This window comes from Rhinolophus sinicus, chromosome 7, assembly GCF_057876585.1.
Source record: "Rhinolophus sinicus isolate RSI-liver-muscle chromosome 7, RSI-T2T, whole genome shotgun sequence".
Lineage (NCBI taxonomy): Eukaryota > Metazoa > Chordata > Mammalia > Chiroptera > Rhinolophidae > Rhinolophus > Rhinolophus sinicus.
This window is the reverse complement of record NC_142507.1, coordinates 32,424,338-32,442,500: the sequence shown is the minus strand read 5'-3', so window position 1 is coordinate 32,442,500 and position 18,163 is coordinate 32,424,338. Positions and strand designations below refer to the sequence as shown.

Here is an 18,163-nt window from a genome sequence, read left to right as displayed (position 1 = left end):
TAATCCCATGACAACAGCAAACAGGACTGTCCAATGCAGTGGCCACAATCTAAACATGGCCATTACATTTAAACTTAAAGTAATTAACATTAGACAAATTAAAAATTCAGCTCCTCAGCTGCACTAGCCACATTTCAAATGCCCCAAAGCCAACGTGCACAGTGGCTCCCATGCTCAGCAACGCAGCTATAGAACATTTCCATCATTCCTGAAGTCCTACTGAGTGACAGTCACTGCTGCAGACACTGTTCTAAGCACTGTGTTTACTAAAGCAGTACTTTTATTACCTCCACTTTCACAGTTTACAGGTGGAAAACTCAGTCCATTTGGGGACAATTTTCTTCCAAGGTAGGTTTTCTAGATCTACAGCCTAGATTCAGCTGAGACCGAAAAGTAATCCATAGGCTGTGCTGGTCTTTCACGACTTACGTAACAGTGAGTTGTCTTACACAAGGCGGTGTTTGCCACCTGACACACATGCCCCAGAGACCATGTGCATTACGTATTAGCTAATCTCTCTACACCCACGTGCAATAGCATCTAGAAATACAGCTCCTTTCTGCAAGGCAGTAACTCGATAAACAAGAAAGGCTTGCTGTGGGACATAGCACGTGGGGGCACGGTAGGGAGCACCAAGGCAGGGATCCTCCCCACTGAGGACGTTTTCATTTCATCACCACCAGTGCACCCTCCAGTCCTCCTGTGGGTTAACCATTCATTCCTAAAGAAACACAGAATTTTAAAGCAGAGAAACGCTTGAGATGTCCTAACCCTCCACTTCACAGGCAAGGACACAGAAATGCTAATTGCAGACTGAGGCGAGAGTGCAGGATATCCCCAGCCCATGCCTTAATCTGGCCATTTTCCAAGTTATCAAAGGTCATGGTGGGAAGAGGGCACGGAGCCACCTTCTTCGTTCCAAGTGTCTCTGGCAGAGTTTATCACCCATAGGAAGCAGCTGCCTCTTATTCCCTGTCTACAGGAGCCCAAAGGATTATACTTCATACAACAGTCTGATAGGGAATGGCTTTGCGAAGAAGCAGCAACAAGAGTGGGTAAATTTATTTTGGAACTTTCTCATGTGGCGTCACAAGGTTCCAGAGAATGCTGTCCCTCTGGGACTGTGTAACCTTATGTACTGGCCAGTCAACTTACTCACACCTCTTAGATTCAGGACTCCTTCTATCAGAGCCTAAGCTGACCATAAACCACTCTACTTGACATTTTTTAAAGTATGTTCAGGCACGCCATCTTATTTTGTTTTCACAGAATTAACATCAGCAAGAAAGGTTTAGTGGCCTGCATGGGACAAGAACCACAGTCTGACCCAAATCCAGGGTTCCTTCCCCTGGTGCTTGATATTCGGAGCACACAGTGCCACCAAAGCCCGCACTCACCTATGACTCACAGCGGGGCTCTGTCTGCCCTTCCTACGCTCTGTAAAGATATTGCCAATGATGTCCCAGAGAAACGCCTCCGGGCCCCTAATACGACATTTGCATAGTCATTGTGCGATTTTTCTGGTGATGAATAATCACTTAAAGCAATGAAATCTGCACAAAGTCTGGAGTTTAGTTAATAGTAATGACCAAGGTTGGTCTCTTAATTTTGATAAGTGTTATCATAATTATGTAAGATAGGGAAAGTGTGTAAAGGGCATATGGGAACTCTGTACTGTCCTTTCAACTTTTCTGTCACTCTAAAATTCTTATAAAATAAAACATATAAACAAACAAAAGTAAGTTTTGTGTGTTATCAAGAAATCACATCCTGATTGGCCACTTAAAGCAGTTCTCAATAGTGTGTTTTTGGAGGGTATTAGACTAAAGTTAATGATAGAGTGCGATAAAGGAAGGGAACATGCTTTTACTGAAAAGTACTACACAATATAGGCGACTGGCTGTGACTCTCATTGTTCTTGTATTGGTTAATCATCTGGAGATTTGCCCCAAAATACGAGCAATGGCTTGTTAACACTAAAATACGAAATGAGCGCCTCACCTGAAAGCCCTCCAGGACCCCATGGGCCTCTTTGTCTAGGTCTAGGTCAATGGGGGGCAGGCCCATGTTGTTGCCATAGAGAAGGTACACACGTCCCACGTGGATGTGGCCTGGGCGGCTGTAGCCTGGGGCGCCCACCACCAGGTCGCCATGCCCATCCTGGTTGAGGTCAGCCGAGGTCATTGCCCTGTAGGGACGAAGAGAGAACACATGGCAGTGTCTGCTGAGAGCTATGGGTAAGACTATCTACCTGCTTTCTTTCTAGAATCCAGCACTTTCACTTCCTCTCACTGATTTTGCGTCCTGCATGACCACTGTGAATATTCACTTCTGAGGTTATATTGTGTGTGTGTGAATCACAATCTTGCTCTCTAATGAAAAATAATACTGCACAAATTAATGCCTCTGGGAATCTCTGGACCATATAACCTGAGAAAATGAAAAGCATCCTCACAGAACATCACATTCTGTATGCAAAACCCAGAGCAGAAAAGCGCAATGCTGGGCTCCTCTAAACCCCTCCAGCCTGTGGTACAGGCTGCTTTCTGATCAACTCTGCTCATTTCAGTCTGTTACCTGATCAAAGATAAGCTGTGTTATGGTAAGTATACCATTTTATTTCTACCACAGCTACAGAGAGTGCCTTGTACTGGGAAAAAATTCAATGTCCTACATATATAGTAGATGTTTGTAAATGAGATTCCACGACCTACCAGATACAGAGATAGACAAACTAAGTCAAAGGTTCAAATGCCTCTGGTGGCCTGAAAAGACCAAAAGTCATTTATTCTAGCTCTTTTTGGCTACATAAAGAACAAATGGCAGAACAGAGGAAGAGCAGTTTCTAAAGGGTTTGATGGCTGGTGAAGGACGGACACACACACACACACACACACACACACACACGATGCTGCTGCTGTTCCCTTCATTCCTGAGGCCGTGGCTGCCTGCCTGTGTCACCCCCTCTTCCCCAACATGGCTTCCAGCACAGCAGGGGGCCTTCCTTTGGATCTTTCAGGAAGGAAGCCAAGAAGAGTCACTGACCACAGTGAATGGCCAGACAGACAGATTCATCTCCACTTTCTGTACTGGAGCCAACATGAATGATCTGACGAGGAAGGGCTGTCAGTCAAGTGTTCCGAGGGCTACGCAATGTCATTTGGATGTGAGGAGTTTAGTTAAGAAAGAGGTTTCACCAAAACCTCCAGAAAGTAGTTACTTTTGTATCCTTGGGCTCAGTATTATTGATTGAGTTTTAAATCAGAGGACTCCCTTACATTCTCTTCATAAAATCACTGTGGTGTACTAGGCTTTAGCCATGTGAAGCTACAATATTCCAGTGAACATATCACTATGTGCTTTTATCATTCTCGTGTTTGTCAATTCCCCCAAAATCTGTCACAGTATAGCCCCAAGAACACTGAAGCTTGACAAACACTCTACACGTTAATCCTTCATTGTTTGTGATTGTTTAGTCAAGTGAAAGCTCCTAGTATTTAAACACATTTTGACCAATTTTTAAGGAGGATGTTTTTATCTTTAGAATAACAACCACTAAGTTAATGTTTTTGTTGATGATGAATTGATTAGAAAATAAGGTGTTAACAGGTGCCATTTAATACATTTGACGACTAACAGAATGAAATTAACACTGATGATAACATTCAGGAATTAGCTAACGCACACCTACCAGCCAAGCCTCGCATAGGGAACTGACGAGAAGTAAGATGCTACGGGGCTGGAGACATGATTCAGTGGCCGCTGAGAGCTGCCTGTAAACATCGTCCGTAAGTTCCTTTCCAAAGTCCGGTACATAAAGGACAGGGAATCCTGAAACGAAAGAATCATGCCAGATAAAAACACATCATCATCAACAAAGCCACCATACCCCATCAAAGCACTGGACTTTCATAAAGGAAACGAGCTTTTACAAATGCTAAAAAATAAAATGTTGATTCCGTCAACAGGTAAGATCATTTAGGAGAGTGACATCGCTACCCCCCACATGAGCTGAGCAATGGCAGTTACAGGCCTGGAGCCAGGGCCAGCAAAAAGTCAGCTGGGCCTTCACCCCCACCAGCCACGTGAGGATGGTCTGTACCGGTGTGGAGAACGTAACCAAACAAAATCACTTTTATGGACTAAAATTTTTTAAACACAAGTTCATTTAATCTAGAACTGTAATTATATTTGTGGGGGTGTATGCATATGTGTGTGTGTATGTGTATATATATATATATATCTGTATATACATATATATATATACCTGTGTATACATGTACACACATATATACGTGTGTGTGTGTATATATATATGGTTTTTTTCCAAACAAATAAACTGAAACAATACCAGGGTGCCAAAAAACCCTCCAATCTATACCCAAATTGAAATGCTTCGAGTCCCAAGAAGTCGGGCACGTGTGGGAGGTCACATGCAGAGTGCTGGCAGTAATATGAGAGAGAATTAGGGGACAACAAGCCCCTGAGCTTAGGATGCTGAATTGTCCTCAATGCAGAGGTTACTGCAGAGACCCAAATGCAGACTGGAGCGGCCCTGAACAACCTGGTCAGGTACTAGATCCATCCAAGTTCAGGGGTCACGACTCTAAGTCCACCAAGGGTGACATGAGACCAAACAAGAACACCCAGGCCCCCCAGAGCAGTCAGGTCAGAGCCATGGGGCAGCCTGGATGGCATAGGTTCGAAGGACCCTGCAGGAAGTGACTGTGCCTTCCATTTCTGCACTCGAACCCCTCTGGCAGGCTTCCCACTGACAGCTCTTCCTAACTCCCAGCTCTGGCTGTCACTCATCCAGGAAGCATTTAATAGGCTCCTACTGCGTGCCAGGCCCCTTGATGGGCCTTGGAAATATAAAGTCCTTCTCTTCCATAACGTTTTCTTTTGTGAAGGCGACAGATCTAAAAATCGCAGGACATAATGACATAATGTGTGAAGCCCACTGCAAAATGCAAATGCAGAGCCTTTTATTCAAGTTTTAAGAATTGTAAGGCAGTGACCGCTGAGCATATAGCCAAGGATGAGGCCCTGCTAAGTGTGACTGTGGGGCTTCTGTGTGACTGCACAGGCTGCATAACCATGACACAGGCCCTGCCCAGGCCCTCAGCCAACTCCCAGACACACCACTCACAGAGCTGTCTAAACCCTTCTCTAGATGTTAGGAGCCCTCCACAATCTAACGCCTACTTACTTTCCAACTTTCTCATGGTACCTTGTATCCCTGTCTTGTGTTCCAGGCAAAAAAAAACTCCCCAAAACAGAAAAACTTATCTCAAAAATCCTGAAACTTTTCCAACCCACTGCCGGAAATACATACTCATTGATGAAATACTATCTACTATTGAAGGCCTAACTCAAATGCTACCCCCTCCAAGAAGGCTTCTCTGATAGTAGGGATATTATTTTTATCATAGAGGCTAAGTATCCCCTCCCACCCCATTATCATGGTATTTTTTGCATTCTACTCACATATGGTTATTTTAGTATTTATCACCTCTATTCGACTGAAATTTTCTAAAGGTCAGAGTCTATCTCCCTTTCATCTTACATCCCCCGGGTGAGTGGCTGACACTTCAAGATGATCTCATGGATAAATTGCATACGTCATGACATCCCTCAGCATGGAGCTCTGCACAGGGGCCTACAATACTACTGATATACTCTGCACTAAGGACAACGCCGGACTGGCCTGGGGGCCCAGCACTACCTTGGGCTCCACCAGACTTGCTAAAGGCCACTAAAATCCAGACTCACATTTCAAGATTTGGAGGTCAAGGGTCTGTGCTGGCCTGGCACACGCCCAGGTGACTTTTGATGAATGATCAAATAGCCAGTGACTCCACAGAACAAGACATCACAGGAAGCAGCATGGTTCTCTTTCTCCGTGAAAAGAAGACAATACTTACCGAGGTCCAGGAATCCACACTAAAGACCACTCCTCTTTCTGTGTATTGTATATTTTTCCCAGTATCTTTAGTTAGGGATACAGTCAGATTTCTATGAAAATGATTTTTCTGTACTTGTGATCTGTTGAAAAGAGAGAAGAACAAAATGGTTAAGAATGAGAAAACAACAAACCCCCTAAATAACTGGGTTGAAGACGTTAATCACAGGTTAAAAGTCCACAAAGTTCTGACGTCTGAATGTTGAAGGAACAGCAACACAAAAAACCAAAATTTTAGAAAAACCTTCATAGGAGATTCCAAAAAACCTTTTAGTAAACCCATTTCCAAGATTCAAAGGCCTGTCCTTATGAAAAACATTTCCTATAGCTTCAAAGTTCTAAAGCGTAAAAGGTTTTAATTCCTTCCAGATTACTAAAAAAGCAAAGGTATTTTAATATGTCATACACACAGTCAAGAAATAGGTCTATGGTTGTTTGGGAAAGTGGTATGCTGGTGGACATGCCAGAATTATACAATAAAATGTATTTGCAAATTCATATATTTCACCCAGCTTACACAAGCCAGATGCCCAGAGGAGCCAGACAGGATTCAAAAATGACTGAAGGGGAAGCCGGGCAGCAGAAACTTTTGAAGGGACCTGCATGGGACACCTGCTTGGGTCGAGACTCATACGCAGGAGGTTGCCAGCCCAACCCAAAGGCATTCAGTTCAATTCAAACAAACAAAAACTTACCTGATTCAAATAAATTAAGACAGTGGGGGCTTAAATGAACACTTTCTGCATGTTTTCAATTCTTTTGAAGCTCTAAACTCTCTCTTACTTCAGGATGTTTCGTTGCAATGCCCTCTTCTGGAATATCTAACTCTTGATCACCCTTAAATATCTTGGTGAAAACATCACTTCTTCAGGGTAAGCTGTGCGGTGATTGGGTTAGGACACGCTGCGGTACATCCCAAAGCACCCAGCCTTTTTCCTTCCTAGCACATGAGGGTGTTTACACGTTCTTGGTCCGTGCCTGTCTGCCCATCAGACCATGCACCTACAGGAGCAGGAACTGTTTCCATCTTGTTCCCAGCAAGCTCTCTAACCCCTAAACTAGTTTCTGGAACCTAACGATGAAGAAATATTATTTGTACTATTTTATTGTTATGTTTTATGACTAAACATTTATAACATTAATACAATTATGAAATTGGTGGCTGGTATGCTGCTCCAGCAGGGATGCCACCTCCCAGCATACAAATCTGGCCTCTCTCTCCCTCAGAAACTACCTGAGAGGTCTCCCTACACCCTGCCTCACTGATAACTGTTTTTTCAGGGTGAAATTTGGGTAAAGTTAATGAGTAATAACAACAATAATGATAGTAATAATACCATTAACTATGATTTAATGTTTGCTGAGCAACTTACTAATGTGCTCATTGCTTCCTATCCATTCTTGTGCTTAATTCATACCATAATTATGGGTTTCTCCATTTTGCCAAAGGAGGAAGCTGTAGCACAAAAAAATTAAGCAACCTGTTTAAAATCACCCAGCTGTAAATGGCAGACCTGGAATTTGAACGTCTGTCTGTCTTCATACAAATCACATGATTTTAATGTCTGCTGAGCACCCCTCCAGGTGAGATTCTTTCTATAAACCATTTCGGAATGTACTTACCCCTGGGTGTTGGTTTGCTGGCCTCCACAGGAAATGAACAGAGGGTTCTCAGGCAGGTTGCAGCCACTAGGGAAATAATCAAATGAATCAGGCATTTTTCTACCTTCTTGTCAAGCATGAATTTTACTGAGAATGGGTGGTGCACTTTAAACCACCTCCAGAAGTCCTAGTGTAGAGGTGTGCATTCCTTAGCCAGACAGGACTGGTAAAGGGCCGAATGATAATTGATGGGGATGGATGAGCTGACTGAGGGAGTCTTATGGTAACACAGGCTCACGGCCATCCCCTTCCCTCCCCACTGCACCTGCTGAGTTGCTCCATGCTCACACTCACAGGAACCATCTCAGAGTTAGAGACTGTAAATGAAATGGGTTCCCAACTATGTCACCTCTGTCCGATTATGCTCACTTTTGTTTGGATATGTCTTAGTTTCTCAACCTCATTCTTTTAAAAACAATGTATAAATTCAATAATTAAATAGGTAACTAAGTATCCCTTTTTTACAAGTGAAAAATCGACTGAGACAATGTAAGAGGTTAACTTCCTCCCAACTCTTAACAGAAGCACTAAGGGAGTGGGTATGTATTAGAAGAGTGTCTTCCAGAATGACGACTGTTTTGAAGGAAGATTTACATGGAGCGCTCTGCTGGAGGCTGACGTAATGTGAAGGTCATATGAAGCCAGGCAAGAAGGACTAGTTGCTGGAAAAGAAATTCAGAAGAGAGCTGGGAAGAAGCTGAAGACACACTTTTCCTATAAAAACTTTTCTTAGGGCCAGTTTTACACTGAGGAAAAGGGTTTTCCTTGAATTCCCATTTCTCTACCACCAGGATGCAGATGGCAGCCTTGCAATGAGAACTACACTTATTTTTTCAGTTAAGTAGAGTTCTGGCTGAAAATGTAACTACCATTATTTCACTGTTTCTTTAGGAAAATATGGCATGAGTTTCAAGTAACAAATTTGCTTTGGAAGATAATCTATTCTTAGTAAGTTAAGAAGTGCCTACAATATGAAAATATGTACTTTTTTTTTTGCTTTCTGTCATAAATTTGTGTCTTTCTTTGGAACCTTCTCTAAATTTCCCATAAAGTTCCGTAACTGATTAATCTTTCTTTGTATAGTGTGTAAAATGCAATCAATTCATGGAATTTTCTGCCTTGATAAATTAGGGCAAAAATCAAGGACAAGAAATTGATTTGTTCTGTTATTTTATCCTAATTAAAGAATAAGGTCCAGCCACACATTTCCTCAGCTATTTGGACAAATTAACCAGAAACAAACACCAGAAATGTGTTCCAGTTTGGGGGTCATTACACACGGACTTTATAAAACAGGTAAATGTAGGTCATTCACTTTTACATGCACATATATTATAAATCCTTCCAATAGAAACTGAACTCCCTTCTGATAATAATCACAACACCAGTAGCCAACATTTATTAAGTGCTTCCTACGTAATGAACCATTTACATGAGCTAGTTTACTCCTCACAACAGCCCTATGATAAGAGATGAATTCTTACTGTCCGCATTTACAGATGAGAAAACAAAGCTCAGGGAGGCTCAGCCACTTGCTTGGGATGGCCCAGTAGTGAGGGGCAGGTCTCAAATTCCAAAGCCCATCCTTTCTATCACTTGTATGCACCTAAAAACCCATAGCTGAAACAAGGAGAGCCTGGAGATTTTATTTTATTTTATTTTTTGAATTTTAATCAGAGTTTATTTGAGCCAAATTGAGAACGTATGCCTGGAGCAACATCTCAAATGATCTGAGCCTGGAGATTTCAGTTGAGGTTTATTTCACTATTAACAATGGTATTTGTATGGAACTGTTTATCTCTGCAAACGTGTAATCCACTGAGTATTTACCAAGCTAATGTCAAATTTGTCATCAAAGGGAATTTTGGTTGAAATCAATACAGTATATAATTATGGTTAACATTATTTGAATATTAGCAAATGTTTTCAAAGGGCAAAGGAACATCCTTCAGTGTATAACACTCCAGAGCTACGCCTATATAGGCCACTTCAACTTATAAACCCCGACCCTCCTATATCCTTACTGGAACAGCTGCCCAGGTGCAGCTCTGCCATCGGACCCTCTTTCCCATTGTCATGGCTGCTGCTTACGCATCCCGCCTGGCCCTTCTCTGCCTCAGGTGCTGCCGCCAGTGCTCCCTGTGCAGATCCACGTCTCTAGCTGCTCAGCTCAGCAGCACAGAAGGGGCTGCCTGCTCACTCTTATGGCTGGAGATGGGTTCTGAGAGGCCCCTTGGCTCCCTCCAGCTGTGGACAGATTCTGTGAGAACCTGAAGGTCTACTACAGCTGTAAGGGGGGGTAATCCCAGTCTCCCCTGGTCTCCTGCCATCCGAGTCTCTGGTTAACACTCATCCTGGGCATGCTGGGAAAACACAGACAAGGAGCTAGAAGTTGAACAGCTGTCCGAGCTGGGCTAGATATCAAATTCCAACAGAAGGTTGTGCTTTACAAATGCGTTCAATTCTGATTTTATTGTACAGTGTGGGGGTTACATGAAGTACCCTTTGAAATCCTCAAACCCCTAGAGACAAGCTGGGCTGGAGAGGAGGATTGCTGTGCCCCAGTTGCTGGAGCCTGTGGAAAGCAAGCACTCCAGCCCACAGCATAGGTTCTCCCAAAAGAAACAGATGGAGCCCAGTGGTGGGTGGCAGCTGATTCCTTCCTACCTGAGCCATTTCTCGCAGACCACAAATTATACAATATCTACCTCTCTATCTCTAAAACTTGAGAGATATCAGTAAATCTAACCAGATGCGAGCTAGGCAGAGTTTTGTTTTTTTTCTCAATTAGGATAAAACAAGCACTTCATGAGACTTTTTCTTTTCATTTGATCAACTGAAAAACCTGAGAGTTCTGTTGGGGATGGGGGTATCAAAGCAGGGAGCTATCAGGAGAAGAAGTAGAGTAATAATTCACCTGGTCCCATTCTCTAACATGAAGCTTGTTAAACGGTAAATATTAGTGGACCAAAACGCCATATCATCCAGTCCTCCAAGGAAATATTCTTGGAATTGTTCCACCAAAAATGGGGACTTTCTAGAATAAGTGGGATAAAGCTATGGCAGAGAGAAAGAAAAATAAGTAAATAAATAAATGAGTCAGATGCTTCTCCTGGTATCTTTGTAACTCTTTACATTAAGATCTTGAAGAATGAAGCCTTACCTTGGACACAGCCATCATCTCACCATACCTGCAACATAAACAATTTTGACTGTGAGTTGTGGCTTCCACAAAGAATGAAGCAACTAATGAAGAAAAAGCTCCATCATCATGTATCCACTATCATGCAACTGCCTTTGAATATGAAAAATCCGTTAATCCAGAACCCACCCTCTGGAAACAAAACCATTGAAACGCGCGCTAAGGAAGTCACAGCACAGCTGCAAACTTTCCACGGGGCCACACTTACATTTCCAAGAACTGAAGGTACGAACACTCAACAATTGCATTTTTGGTGATGGTTGCTCGGCCATAGAGTTTCTTATAAATTCCCAGTAGATCTTTGACCGGCACATACCTGAGAAAAGCATTAGAATAAAATAAGGTTTGTGTGATTCTAAAGTGGAAAATAACATAATAGCAGCAACATCAGCTCCCAGTTATCCCATGATGACTCTGTGCTAGACCCACGCAAAGGGATTTCTTTCGATGCACTATGGTAATCCTACCAAAAATCCTACCAAAAATCCTACCAAAAATCCACGTGGCCAGTACTATCTCATTCCCACTGCACACTGAGGAAACTAAGGCAGCACAGAAAAGTTAAAGAGTTTGCCCAACACTGCACAGCAAGCCACTGGTGCCTTAATCAAATATCTATGAAGGTACTTTCAAAGACAGGAAATGGTAAAGTATAAAAGGGATGTTTAATTTTGTCAATTCAGAGTTCAAGGAGCAATATAAAGTATTTTTATTCTCTTGAATTGAATTATGCTCAAGAATCATTATTTTTAAAGTGCCAAAAATGCTCCTCTCCCCAACATTCTACTAAGAGTCCACAGTGTGGTGGTGAGAAAAAAATATTATTTAGGCTTATGGATCATAGATATTAGTTCTTTCAGTTGGAAGAAGAACAGCATCTTAAAAATTAGATCTATACTGAGTCCCCTTTTATCTTCATTTCAAAGACATTAGAATGTACCAGACAGAAATCACAACCAACAAAACCTGATTTTAGTATATTTATAAGAAATAATCTATCGACGTCCATTTTTTATTTTTATAAGAGCACAGAGATGGCCCTTCCAATAAAAATAGCTTAAAAGTCTAGACAAAATAAAAAAATATATTTTAGGTGACTCACCAAGCTAGCAAGAAAGTGAAAATTTTCCAAAGGCCAAAAACAAATTGAAACTGGAAACTTTGAAAGGTTTCAATTTTCCAATTAGGGGAAAGCCAGATTTTGCCCTGAGGTTCTGCAAAACTGTTGGAACCTAGAGGTTTTTTGCTGGCTGTGTGGCATGCAGGAGACAGGAGATAAAGTATAGGAACCACCTGAAGTGAGCCATCTTGGAGGGGACTCTGCACTAAAAATTATACCTTCTGCATGAGGACTAGCTAGAAATAAACCGAACATACTAACAAGGACAGCAAAGAAACCTGCCTGACTTCATCTTGGCAATGGATAGAGAAGGAAAAACAATCTCCCCTTAGAATTGGTAACCACTACCCAGTCCAACAAATGTTTTGTACTTCATTCATGCAATCTGTGTAGTCAGAAAAACATTGAGTCGAATGTAACTTAATGTGGTCATAGGATAGCAGTAGCCCAAGCAGCCAGCAGAGGCCAAAACAAACTCTCTAGAGAAATGCAGCTCTAACTCCAACCTCAAGTAATTCAGGCCCCACAGAATATATCCAAAGGGGACCAGAAGCCAGATGATATGCCATTTGAAATGGGCACCTAACCCAGTGCAGATGGCTCCATGTGTGGAGTTAGAGCGACCCCTCATGCTGCTGCTGTCACCACATCTTCCTGGGGTGTCCAAGGTCACCTGGCCTCAGGTGATCTGCAAGTGACTTGCTTGTTCTGGACATCTTTACTTCTGAGGCAACTGGACCAGGAGTAGGAGTGGGAAATTTGCCATGCCCATAAGCTCTCCTTTGTCTTTGGTCTATACACTTAGGGGCTGAGGCTGGGACTGGGGGACAGACCATGTCACCTTCTGACTGCTTAGTAAACATTTGAAGGAAAAAAACAAGCAAAAACCAGTGTAACCACAGTGTAGCTAGAGTAATATATGATAAAGTAGAAGGCAACAGGGCTGGCCTGGTGGCTCAGGCAGTTAGAGCTCCGTGCTCCTAACTCTGAAGGCTGCCGGTTCGATTCCCACATGGGCCAGTGGGCTCTCAACCACAAGGTTGCCAGTTCAATTCCTCGAGTCCCACAAGGGATGGGCTGTGCCCCCTGCAACTAGCAATGGCAACTGGACCTGGAGCTGAGCTGCGCCCTCCACAACTAAGACTGAAAGGACAACAACTTGACTTGGAAAAAAGTCCTGGAAGTACACACTGTTCCCCAATAAAGTCCTGTTCCCCTTCCCCAATAAAATCTTTAAAAAAAAAAAAAAAAGTAGAAGGCAACAAGCATTATTAGAGATAAAGAAGGTCACTAGACATCATGATAAAGGGTTCAATTCACCAGAAAGATAAATAAGATTTGAAACTTGAATGTTCTTAATGATGTATCTTCAGACGCATATATAGCAAACTTTGACAGAACTACAAGGAGAAATTGAAAAAATGCACATCACAGAGAGATTTTTAAACAAATTTCTTTCTTGGTAATTATTAGATCAATCTGATTAAAAAATAAAAAGAAAGACTATTTATAGCTTACAAATCTGACTTTAACAATAAATTTAATAAGTTTGCGCTAAGAAGCATATATATACCGGGGGTGCCAAATAAATGTGTACAAGTAGACACTTTGGTCAACATTGCTCATGCAGTAGTTCGTCGTAATCAGAAGTCTCTGGATGCTGATGGTAACCACTTTGAGCACTTCTTGTAATTGCAGAAGTCGAATGTGATTTGTATTCATCTTTTGTTGTTGGTATATATTATTACAATTTTAATACAGTTTTCCTTTCTTAACATGTGTGTATATATTTTTTTGGCACCCTCTGTATATGATATTAAACTAAAATTGGAGAATTAACATTCTTTTCAGAAACATATGGAATATCTACAAAAATTGATCATATGCTAGACCTTAAATCAAGAATCAATGAATTTCATAGGAACCCAAAAAAAGTAGAAGAAAATAAACATATGAATAAAAAATAATGAAAGGGAAAAACGAACATAGAGAGAATCAATAAAGCCAAAAGTTCATTCTTTAAAATAATAATAAAACTGAAAAATATTAGACAAGATTGTTTAAAAACATAACAGAAGGTAGGATAAATAACATGGATAACAAGGGAATATAAGTGCAAATAAAACAGGAAAAGATAAGATATTATGAACAACCTCATGCCAAAATGTTTAAACACTTAGATGAAATGGAAAAGTCCTATAAAACTATAAAACTCTTTAAAAAGAAATTGAAAAACTGTATAGTCCTATAACCATTAAAGAAAAAACTTTAAACACCCCTACAAAGAAAACATCAGGCTTTACAGATAAATTCTACCAAACATTCAAGAAATCAAAGCTCAAATCTCACACAGACTTCCAGAGAATAGGAAAGGAAACCAAACTTGCCACCTGATTTCATGAAACTAGCATAACCTTGACACCAAAACCAAACAAGGGCACAAGAAAATTACAGTACAAGCTCTCTCAAAAACACAGATGCAAAAATCCTAAGCAGCAAGAACAGATGCAACAAATATAAAAGAAATGATCTATCATTGCAAAATTGGTTTTGTCTCAGGAAGTAAAGTTGATTTTATATTAGCAAATAGATTACTATAATTCAGTATATTAACAGATTAAGAAACAACTATCTCAACAGATGCAGAGTAAGAGTTCAATACATACGAAATTAATTTCTAATAAAAACTACTAGCAAACTAGAAATAGTTGGGAACTTTCTTAACTTGATAAAAGATATTCATAAAAATCTACAGCAAACATTACATTTAATGACGAAATTTTGAAATCATTCTCTTTAAGATCAGAAATAAGAAAAGTATGCCCAATATCACCACTTCTACTGTACTAGAAATATTAGCCAGTGTGATACAGTAAGAAAAACAAATTACAGGTATAAACATTGAAAAGGAATAGCAAAATTGTCACAATTTATAGGTTATAAAAAGACTCTCCAGATAAATTATTAGAATTAATAAGATAGCTTTATATGTTGCTAGATACAAAATCAAAATTAGAAAGGCACTTGCATTTCTGTATACCAGCAATCACTTAAAAAATATAACTGGTACCAAAAATTACCATTTATGGTACCAAAGAAAAATATAAAGTCTCTGGAACCATATCTAATAAAACGTATAAGACCTTGATGAAAAACTTACAAAACTTTAAGGTTATTAAAGAAGACAAATAAAATATATAGCATACTAATGGATAAGAGGACTCAATATTGCAAATATTGTTAATTGTTAATTCTCTTCCAATTGACTTCTAGATTCAGTGCGATTCTAATAAAGATTCCAACAAGACTTTCCTAGGAACATGGCAACTTGATCTTACCACTTGATTTGAAAAAGTCAAGGTAAAGAAATAGGCAATGTACATTTGAAGAAAAAGGACTGGTTGGCAGTTCAGCCCTAACAAATGTCAAGACATACTATAAAGCCACCACAACTGAAGAAAATCAGTATTTCTCAGGGACAGTCATAACTGAAAGCCCAGAAACTGACCCACATACATGGGATTATCATTTATGTCACAGAGGGCAGTATAGATCAATGAGGAAAGGGTAGACTGTTGGTAAATGATTTTGAGACAATCAGTGAATCTCTATAGAAAAAAATGAAATTAGAGTCTATCTCAGAATATACAAAAAATTAATTCCAGGTAAATTAAAGACAAATACTTTTTTTAAATAATAAAACTATAATAGATTTAGAAGGCTTTTAGAAGAGAGGGTAAAAGGATAAGAGAATAACCTCATGCCCTCAAATTAGGGAAGGATTTCTTTAACTTTAATAAGACATCAAAAATACAAGTTAAAAGGAAAACACTGATATGTTCAAATACATTAAAATTAATAAATTCTGTTAAGATACACCATGAAATAAGTAAAAACATACCATAAACTGTAAAAAGGTATTTGTAACAAATGATAAACTGACAAAAGATGAGAAGCCCTAACAGACAAAAAACACAAATAAAAAGAACAAACAACACAATAGAAAAAATAGGCTATATCTGAAACTAATATAAAATAATATTGAATGTCAACTATAATCTCTCTCTCTCTCTCTCTCTCTATATATATATATATATATATGTATGTATATATATATATATATATATATATATATATATATATATATATACATACATATATATATATATATGGTCACGGGATGTAAAGTACAGCATAGGGAACATAGTCAATGGTATTGTAATAGTTATGTCTGATGTCAGATGGGTAGTAGACTGGTTGGGGTTATCACTTTGTGAGGGGTGTAAATGTCTAATCATTATGTTGTTATACACCTAAAAATAATAAAAATAATAATAATAAAAATAAAATCTGAGTGATAAATTAAAATAATAATAATATTGAATGTCAACTATAATTTAAATATATGTATAGTCATGGGATATAAAGTACAGCATAGGGAATATAGTTAATGGTATTGTAATAGCTATGTATGGTGCCAGATGGGTAGTAGACTTGTTGGGGTTATCACTTTGTGAGGGGTGTAAATGTCTAATCATTATGTTGTTTTATACATCTGAAACCAATAATAAAAAGAAAAAAGAAAGAAAGAAAAATAAGCTAAAAACTGAAGATTTTCACTTAAAATCAAACATAAATGATTAATAAATTATGAAAGAATGTTTAACCTCATTAGTAATTTGGGAAATGTAAATCAAAATTTTAATGAGATACCAACAGACACCAAACAGGTTAGACAAAAGTTTAAGTTGGACAATACCAAGTATTGGAGAATGCAGAAGCAGCAGAATTATTATACAAAGCCAATCAGAGAACAAATTGGGAAGAGCATTTTGAAAGAGTCTGGGATCACTTAGTTAAGTGAAATATACATAAGTCCAATGACCTAACTATTCCACTTCTGGAGGTTGAAAGAGTCCTCTTTAGTGTACAAATGTATATTCAAAAATGTTCATAGGAACACTATGTGTAACACAAAAACTCTAAATATGACTTACATATCCATCCACATTAAAATGGAGTTGGTTGTATTGGTGCATCCACACAATAGGACCATACAGTGATAAAAATAAATGAACTACAGTCGAACATATCAATATAGTTAAATCTCAGAAACATAATTTTAAGCAAATATTTGCAACACATATTGTGTCATTCTATTCATTGAAAATGAAAAAACTATACAATATTTTACATATGGATACATCCACATGTAGTAAAACTAGAAAGAAAAGCAACAAAAATTATTAACAGGAGACCTAGAGTAGTGGATACCCCTGCGGGGAGAGAAGGCGATGGGATAGAGGGAAGGCAAGGAGCTCCTAAAATATGATGATGCTCTATTTGTTAAACTGAGTGGTAGCTACACAGGTGTATATCTTATTATTTTGTATTTGTAAATATACATTCTTTACTATGTTTGTTATAATTCACAAATATTTAAAGAATCTATTTTGCCTATTCCAATTTGCAGTTTTACTTTTCAAAAGTTACAAATGCAGAAGACTCCTAATAGCATTGTAAGTTATATTTTCTAAGGGGAAAAAAAGGTATCTAAATGCCGTTTAGATACCACATACGAGTATTTAAATATACATTGCTCTTACCAGTGCCGTGTAAGGTAATTAAAATTAAACTCAAACTGGCTCAACACATCTCCTCCTGTGGTGTGAGAAAAATATTTACATGTTGTAGTTAGTGACCACTCATAGCAGGCTTCTTTCAACACAAATTTGCACAACCCAGTTTATCAGTTCTTCACACTGTTACAAGTTTCTGTTCATTGTTCATATTAAGAAAAGTGATCTTTTAAAATCTTAGCTAGTAAAATATGAATTAAGAGTCACTCATATAACCAAAGTGTTTTTTACTTTAAGGAAAGCTGGACCATAAGTCTTCTTTTAAATAAATACTACTCACCATCTAGTTTGTACATTTAAAGGTAATTTACCACAGAAAAAAAGATGGAGTTTACCAATTTAAAGCTAATGTATTAGCAGACACTAGGTAATTAATTTTAATATGATATAAAAATAAAGGTTTTCTAAAATTATGATACAAGTTAATGATAAAATGTGATTTAACAAAAAAATACACACATACACAACTTTTCGAAAGAACATGTCTATGTCAAATGAGGTATGCCTGTACTCTAAATGAACTAAAATATAAAGCAGTTAGCATGTACTATTGGTATGATAAAAACAATACATATTTA

The 18,163-nt window shown here is 38.9% G+C and overlaps 1 protein-coding gene across 2 annotated transcripts in view; it reads right to left on the bottom strand.

The window, feature by feature from the left end:
* Window positions 1–18,163, bottom strand: part of GPLD1 (glycosylphosphatidylinositol specific phospholipase D1) — a 53,384-nt gene that overhangs the window by 16,062 nt on the left and 19,159 nt on the right. For both annotated transcript variants that reach the window (XM_019716812.3, XM_019716813.3), the window contains exons 8-15: window positions 17,553–17,607; window positions 11,035–11,142; window positions 10,788–10,815; window positions 10,542–10,681; window positions 7,586–7,651; window positions 5,925–6,045; window positions 3,692–3,831; window positions 2,002–2,188 (exon numbers count right to left, since the gene is read on the bottom strand). In XM_019716812.3, coding sequence (XP_019572371.2) covers window positions 2,002–2,188; window positions 3,692–3,831; window positions 5,925–6,045; window positions 7,586–7,651; window positions 10,542–10,681; window positions 10,788–10,815; window positions 11,035–11,142; window positions 17,553–17,607 — 845 coding nt within the window. The remainder of the gene's footprint in view (window positions 1–2,001; window positions 2,189–3,691; window positions 3,832–5,924; window positions 6,046–7,585; window positions 7,652–10,541; window positions 10,682–10,787; window positions 10,816–11,034; window positions 11,143–17,552; window positions 17,608–18,163) is intronic.